The 8,081-nt window shown below is 40.1% G+C and overlaps 1 protein-coding gene across 5 annotated transcripts; it reads left to right on the top strand.

Annotated features, from left to right (window-relative positions):
* Nucleotides 1-7,103, top strand: LOC113568174 (uncharacterized). Of its 5 annotated transcripts, none has more exons than XM_081723947.1 (4): nt 1-244; nt 3,061-3,661; nt 4,003-4,174; nt 5,930-7,103. In XM_081723947.1, exons 1-4 carry the CDS (start codon nt 202-204, stop codon nt 6,014-6,016), a joined length of 903 nt encoding a protein of 300 aa, XP_081580073.1. In that variant the 5' UTR covers nt 1-201; the 3' UTR covers nt 6,017-7,103. The 5 variants fall into 5 exon arrangements, with proteins under 5 accessions (XP_081580073.1, XP_081580072.1, XP_081580071.1 ...); XM_081723946.1 differs by having other exon boundaries at nt 2,916-3,661; XM_081723945.1 differs by having other exon boundaries at nt 2,870-3,661.
* Nucleotides 7,104-8,081: the final 978 nt, after the last annotated feature.

Here is an 8,081-nt window from a genome sequence, read left to right as displayed (position 1 = left end):
CGATAATTATTTGTTTAAATTAGTAGGTAACGTTAGCTATTTGTCTACCTAGCAACAGAGGTTAGAAGATATTTTTATATGACAAAAATTCTTGTTCTAATCATGTCATCCCAAAATGTTTTGGCAAGTCGCGAGCTGATTCCAATAGCATCTATTTGAGCAGGATTATGCCAAAATACTGTTCTGCACCGAATTGCAAAAATGGATCTAGGAACGCGGGAAGCGAAAGGAAGAGCTTCTACAAGTAAGTTTGATATATAGAGCCAGCTGGCTAATGTGGCATAAACACCGGACCAGCAGGGAGTTTGTTTCGCTGCGTTTAGTGTCAGCGGCGAGTAACGCTGGGCTTTTCTATATGTCAGCTAGATGGTGGTGTAGAGCCAGTTAGTTTACCTAGAATATAACATTTTTTGCTTTCTGCTGCATGTTGACTTACAAAAATGCCTAAAAATGCCACCTCTGATAAATTAGCCTAAGGGAATTTATACCGATTGACAATGGAAAAATGTAGTGTTGGTTCTTTTGCTAATAGACGCCAGCTAACCTAGCTAAGTTAGTTATCGTTTGTAAACAAAGATGACGGCACGGCCATGATAGTAACGGAAGTGCCATTGATCCAAGGTGTTGATCATCTTTCTTTAACAGCTTATTGAATTAACAAAAGATAACATATCAAGATATTGTAGGTATGCGTTGAAACATTATTCTACTTTTATTCTTATAGAATGATGATGCACACAAACAGGCATTTAGATTTACGAAGGTCCTTAAAAAAATTAAAACCTCGCAATAACGGCGGAATCTTCTTTAGTCTTTATCAGACTTTATATGCAGTCTGTGGTCCCTATGTGAATAAACTTAACCATCATGTTACAACAGCCAGCGTGTACCATCTGTTTTCAATCGTTTCTAGTTATTGATAATGCTAATTAATGAACATCTTATTTAGAGACCTGATTGTTTTGACTTAAACCGAGAGCAGTCCGTACTGCTTTGCTACCTCTGATCCCGTATCATCCCGTGCCCTTAAGAGTACGTTTATTTTCGATGTAATACTGGACTTTAGTTTTTGAATCGGATGTAATACTTGATTTTAGTTTTCAATAAACTAGAACCAAAGTCAATGTTCAGTTAGTTCGAAGTTAACTTTATATCTAGCTAGTTGTCGTTAGAATATTAGAATCGCAATTAGTATCTATCTGCTAGGGTTAGAGTTAGCCTTGTTGGCTGTAGTTACTTTCTGAGGTAGCTAGCGTTTATGGATGCATAATGAACAATGTTAATGTGTTATGATGTGTAGCAGCGTGTATTTGTGTGTTGTGATGTGTATCAGTGCGTATTTGTTTGCTTTTAATGCACACACACGGCTCAAGCCACTGACACTTATTCAAAATGCAGCTGCTGGAGTTCTCACTAGGAGCGAAATACAAGAATACATCAGCCCCATTACTCACGCAAGTCCTTAAACAGGCTAGTAGTATACTACAGAGTACACTTCATTACTGTCTGTAAACCGCTTAATGATGTAGAAACAATTTATTTATCTGATATGCTGTAGTGTTTTGAGCCCAAGGTAAAGAGTAAGAATGGCAAGGCAGCAAAATATAGCTAAAACATAGAAGAGCCCCAGAACCAGATGTTTTTAAATCAAAACCAAAAAAACGTCCTTATTTGGTCAGGATTTTAGCTCAGGTTAAACACTCATCAGGTTAAACACTCTTCCCTCAGATCCTGAAAGACTGCACTTCAGTTTCTTTTAGTTCTTAATTTATTCTGTTTATTTTCATCATTTAACGCAACACTTTACATTTTTATTTCATTTTACACACTTTATATATTTTAAACATTTATTTTAATTAATAAGTTTTATCTCTTTAATTTCTCATTGTATTTTTTAAATTAACCTTAGTTTTTTTTTAGCATTTTATTTTTTGGCAAAAACCTTCCCAGGGTAATGGATCTTAAAATGTATTAAGCTTTATTATTCTTTATTTTTCTTCTCAACTATATGAAGCACTTTATATTACCATTGTGTATGAAACATATTGTACAAATAGACTCGCCTTACTTTAACTGTATCATCATTGTGGAATAATAAATGTGGAATAACATTTTTTGACACACATAAACGCAATATCTTGATATCTTTTATTAATCAATTACAAGCTGTAATTTTAGCATCAATTTAGCAATGGGATGAACCCTGTGGATCAATGGCACTTACTTTGCCACTGACTCTCCTTCTGTTTCTGGTAACATTGCTCTTGAAACTGTGTATGAGTTATTCCAGGATTATTCCAAGTGAAATGAGTGAGAGCAAAAAAACTTTTTTCTAACCTTTTGTTAAAGCCCTTCTTGGGCCAAAGTAACCACACAATTAGTTATATGGTACAATTAGTGAGTTATTGGATTCAGATTCTGTTGGTTGATTTCAATACCTGTTCGCTCAGGTATCCATTACATGACCCAGAGAGGTTACAGCTGTGGCTAAAGCATATTGGTTGTGGTGAGTGGACTCCGTCTGGCCACCAGTACCTGTGCCATGAGCACTTTGAGCCGTCATGTTTTATCTCGCGCTGGGGAATGCGCTACCTGGCCAACAACGCCATGCCAACCATCTTTGACCTGTCAGAGCCCAGCAAAGTAAGACAGCCTTAAAGTCAGACCAGAAGGGTTTAAAAAAGAAAGAAACTAACTACCATGCACGCTTGACTCTGATAAAGTTACTTAAACAAACTCCAAAATTCATTGTGTAGTTTCTCAGATTCGAAGCATAAGCCTTTTCTTGCAAAGACTGCATGATTAGATTAATTACAACATTGACAAATAATGCTGAGACACTATTCTTCCTGTATGCTCTTAATTGCAGAGTATTTTTCTCCTTAAAATAAATAACCTGTACAATTTACATTTAGAAGAGGAAACATGCTGACCATTGTGAGAGGAGAGTTGAACAGCACAGAATTGGGTTAACTCTAACCTAGCAAAGAACTGCACTTATGGACCCACAGATTACTGCAACTCAGTCTGGCAAAGTGGCATGTCGTAATGTCCCTGTAGTGCATGACTGTTGTCCAGGTGCTGTGAAGTTGTGCGCCGTAACTGTGAAGTCATCGATGCCTTCTGAGGAACTGCCACTCCCAGTTCTGAACGGGACTGGGAACAGACGGTTGGCCGTGACCTCTGGCAGTCAGTCCACTGGGACCATCCCTGTGATGCTTCTTCGATCAGCTGGGGAGCTGGTATGCTGCAGAGATTCCGGACGAAAGGTGGTGGTGGTGTTCAAGGGTCCGTCATCAGATGTTGCAGAAGTTTGCATAGATGCTGCAGCATCTGTAATAATGAACATGGCAGCGGGAGTGGAGCAGAAGAATTGTGACCTTTCACCTCTGGCTGTTGTAAATGCTGAAGGGAAGGACAGCACGACTGACCAGCAGGGTGGGGAGGTCCAGGTTGTGGCCTGTTTCGATATGATTCCCAGTGTCCCCTGTCCTCTCAGTTCCATATCTGTGCCTGCTGGGCTTCCTGGTTTGTATGACCACCCCATGCCTTCTCCTGGTTCTTTGGTCCTCACTCTTGAGAAGCTGGTATCAGTAACTGAGGAAGGACTACAGAAAATGGAGACGGATGCCCAGCAGAGCAGCCAGTTAGAGGAACATCGGTGAGAATTTTACTACCACTGTCATTGTAGATGTAGTACTTTTGCCATCTAGGCATATTCACTTGTTTTGGTGTTAGGATTTTTCATGAACATTCACCAAGGACGATGCTGTCCTATTTCTTAGCATATATTGAATATTTCTTTGACAACAAATAAGTGAAGGCATTTTCTTGTTAGTAAGAAATTGTACTGGCTGAACATTAAGTGGCATCATAATAGGAATGGAAAAGGTGCTTCATACAGAATCATTTTGTACAGTAACAGCTACTTTTTTGGTCTCCTGTCCATGGCCTCGTTGACCACCACCACCACCCCCACCAACCCCACTTCCATACAAACAGGCTGAGTAAGGACCAGCTGGGGGCGATAGCCACCGAGCTGCAGAAGCGGGTGAAGGTCCTGCAGCAGAGGCACCGGCGGCACCTGGAGAAGCTGCTGGGACTGGAGAGCGTCGCAGCCCAGCTCCGGCAGAGCAACCTGCTCATGGAGGAGCGCCTCCAGCTGCTGGAGAAGGTACTGCAGGCCAGACGTCAGCCACCAGAGCTTGTCCCTTGTCTAAATCCCCAGAGTGGGTATTTCATAAAGCAAGATTTCTTGGTTTGCATTTACATTTATGGCATTTAGCAGATGCTGTTATCCAGAGCAACTTATAAGAGTGCTTTGTCATTTACCCAAAGAACACATCCTAGCTAGTAGCCAAATATGGAACATGAGCTTTTGGAGGAAAAGTGTAACTTCAGTTTTTACTTAGGACTGTTGTCCAGATAAGTTTAAGCCTGTTTTGTGAAATACCCACCAGGAGAAGGTTTGAGAGTTACACTGCTAAATGGATGAATGTAAACCAGGTGTGTTCAGTCCTGTCCATAAAGTGTCAGTGTGGGTGCAGGTTTTCATTTCCAGCTGGTGCGAAACCTGATTCCACTTGTTTAATCAGCCTTAGTCTATGAACAGTTGATCAGTTTTGCTACTGTTTCTTGGGAATGAAGATATGCAGCTCTTTAGAGATGACACTGGGCACTGCTGATGTAATTTCACATGCCATTCTAGGACTGTGTTTAGTCAGAACTTTTTATTTGTTTAGAGATCTTGGGTTTATTTATTTCCCTTCCTTATCAGATCAGGTTTGTTTGTTTAGACAAGGCTATAAGGTTCCATCCATGACCAAGACTCGATGGAAACCTTCCGGTCCCTTGCCAGACAGAATGGATAGGTTTATTCTTCTTGTTCCTAGCAGAGTTATGTGGGACAGTTGAAGCCATCTATTGAGGCTAAAAGTCTGGTGCTGAACTCGGCACATGTCTGGCTGCGTGTGTTCCCAAGGAAACAGGCCACATCTACCAATGTTTGTTATTATCATGTGTCACTACTTGAGGTTCATTTCCCAGATCTGGCTAGTGGGAGAAAACTGGCACAAAATGAAAAAACACCAGCTTGTTCCTGTATATGCATGTGCTTCGAACTGGAAAAAAAAATCCCACATGAACCCAGATGCTTTTTTTTTTTTTTTTTGATCTTTAACCCTAGGCACATATTGTCCTAACGAGGGTATAAGTGTCAGGTGAATATTTGTGTTGACGGCATCAGGCCATTGAAACAGGATAATATAGACATGAACTACAGGGGGTTTTTTTTGTCCCATTGTGGCTTGACGTGCTGAGGCAGTGTGCTGGTATAACATTATATAATGCTACACGGAAAGTAGGTTTGTTGTGCTAACTATCTAGAGAACAGGTGGAGCATTTGTTGATTGATGCTACTGAATGCAATTTTGTGGAAGTGTACTTCTTATAAGAAGTCATTCAGAACTCAGTGTACTCGTTATAAGAAGTCACACAGAACTCAGTGTACTCATTATAAGAAGTCATTCAGAACTCAGTGTACTCCTTATAAGAAACCTGCACCTTTGGGAAGCTGTGGTTTCCGTATTCCTTTTGCGCAGGTGTAGAATGTACATATGTGGTGTTCATCACCGGTAGTCTGGTGTGTTTAAGTATAAATAGACACACAACAGGTGAACGTAAGCTGAAGGAAGGTGATCATCAGTTGCTTGCAGTTGACATTAGTTCTTCAGTGTTAGTTTGGTGTGTCCCTTTCCTTAATGAAGGAAGAAAAGGATGAGCTACATGGCAGTAGGACAGAGAACTGTTTAATGTACCCTGATGTAGGCCCATTCTAACCCTAACCCTTTGGTTGCAGGACTTTGCATTGTGTAAAGAAGTAATTGTCTTTTTTGTGTGTTAATTAGGGTCTCCTGTGACTTTTGTTTAGGTGTACTTGCAGACCAGTGCAGCTGTATCAGACACTGGCAAGACTGTGGCCATCATTTATGAAGATGACAACACTCCATATGTCTAGACTCAGACAAAGACAGATGATGAGGAGCAATCTGACTAATTTAAACAATGCACTCTAGATGTAACGCATTGGCCCAAGTGCCGAAGGGCATGGAGCAGGACACGCAGACTCTCTCAACATGGACAAACATTTATTTACATAAAACATAAAGACTATAGTAGCACTCACGTATAACACAAACAATGAACATAGGCACATTTAATACTAACGATTTTTAACATTAACACGAGCTAGATAAACATATTCACTAATGTTACATTTAGACACTAACAAACAAACAACACGCTACATCAACAACGACCAACAACACTGCACACTGACGCGGATTTAAATACACAAAGACAAACAAGGTGCAGGTGTGGTCACAAACAAAGATCCTCCCACTGCATGTGGCGGGCCAAACCATGTGACTCGCGAGAGGCGAGCGTTCCGACACTAGATCAGTGTGCCTTACTGAAAGGCATTAATAGCAGAGATTAGTTGAGCACAAGGAATTGCTACCCTCCGTCTTAAAGTCAGCAATCTCTGGGGCTCCACATTACCATAACCCTCTGGAGCTTCACCTCGCCCTAACCCTCTGGAGCTCCTACACTTTCTAACCCTCTGGAGCTTCACCTCTCCCTAACCCTCTGAAGCTCCAGTTTGGAAGTGAAATAGAACTCTTCCTCTTGGTGTTTTAAAAAGCTTTCATTCACACTGTTTGCATTTTGATAGTTTCTAGTTATACAGTAAATAAAACATGAACTTGACGATGGGCTGCTCTAAACTCCATGACTACTGGTAGTTTGTAAGCAGTTCTATGATATAAAATATACTATTGTACAAAGTTTGTATGTATCTGTTCCCTGCATATTTAATAATGAAACGTGTGTCACTGGATTTGACATACAAGTTATTTATGTTCTTTACTGTTTCATTTCACTACTGATTACACAGAAAGTGATCATTGCATTGTAGCATTACAGTCTAGGAATAGTTTAATTACTTATAATTCTACATAATCTTAGAAATAATAGTCTTAGACACATACATATATGAATGTTTTAGAAAATGCATTAAAAATGGTACCAGTAATGGAATGCTATATTTCAACTACCACTATATTTGACTTTTTATGAAACAGTTTTTTTTTCTTTGTTAAAGATATTATATAATATATAACAACTATACTGCCTGGCCAAAAAAAGGTCACCACCTGGATTTAACTAAGCAAATAGGTAAGAGCCTCCCATTAGATAATTACTGCATGTGTGATTATGTTTCAGCTGGCAACAAGTTATTTAACCCTAACTGATGCAGTGAGTAGCTTCTCATTTGTTAAACAACCATGTCGAAAGACATCCTGTAGTCGTGGAAAAGATGTTAATCTGTTTCAGAAGGGTCAAATTATTGGCATGCATCAAGCAAAGAAAACATCTAAGGAGATTGCTGAAACTACTAAAATTGGGTTAGGAACACATTATTAAAAAGTGGAAGGACAGTGGGGAAACATCTTCAAGGAAGGAATGTGGTCGGAAAATCTTGAATGATCATGATCGGCGATCACTTAAACGTGGTGAAATCAAATTGTAGAAAAATAACAGTAGAACTCAGGGATATGTTTAATAGTGAAAGTAAGAGCATTTCCACATGCACAATGCAAAGGAAACTCAAGGGATTGGGACTAAACAGCTGTGTAGCCTTTAGAAAACCACTTGTCAGGAGGCTAACCGGCAAAAAGGGCTTCAATTTTCTAGGGAGCGTAAAGATTGGACTCTGGAGCAATGGAAGAAGGTCATGTGGTCTGATGAGTCCAGATTTACCCTGTTCCAGAGTGATGGGTGCATCAGGGTAAGGAGATGCGGCTGAAGTGATGCACACATCATGCCTAGTGCCTACTGTACAAACCTGTGGGGGCAGTGCTATGATCTGGGGTTGCTGCAGTTGTTCAAGTCTAGGTTCAGCAACCTAAGTATACTGAATGACCAGGTTATTCCATCAATGGATTTTTTCTTCCCTGATGGCACAGGCATATTCAAAGATGACAATGCCAGGATTCATCTGCCTCAAACTGTGAAAGAGTGGT

Source organism: Electrophorus electricus, chromosome 11 (assembly GCF_041902795.1).
Source record: "Electrophorus electricus isolate QZ-2024a chromosome 11, ASM4190279v1, whole genome shotgun sequence".
NCBI classification, from domain to species: Eukaryota; Metazoa; Chordata; class Actinopteri; order Gymnotiformes; family Gymnotidae; genus Electrophorus; species Electrophorus electricus.
The sequence above is the reverse complement of the archived record's forward strand: the minus strand, read 5'-3'. Positions and strand labels throughout refer to the sequence as shown.

What these genes read in the sequence shown, in the direction of transcription:
- LOC113568174 (XM_081723946.1), top strand. Translation starts at nt 3,000, where the DNA reads ATGGACCCACAGATTACTGCAACTCAGTCTGGCAAAGTGGCATGTCGT. An exon ending in AGCCAGTTAGAGGAACATCG is followed by an intron (nt 3,662 to 4,002) that starts GTGAGAATTTTA and finishes CCATACAAACAG; the next exon opens with GCTGAGTAAGGACCAGCTGG. An exon ending in GCCTCCAGCTGCTGGAGAAG is followed by an intron (nt 4,175 to 5,929) that starts GTACTGCAGGCC and finishes ACTTTTGTTTAG; the next exon opens with GTGTACTTGCAGACCAGTGC.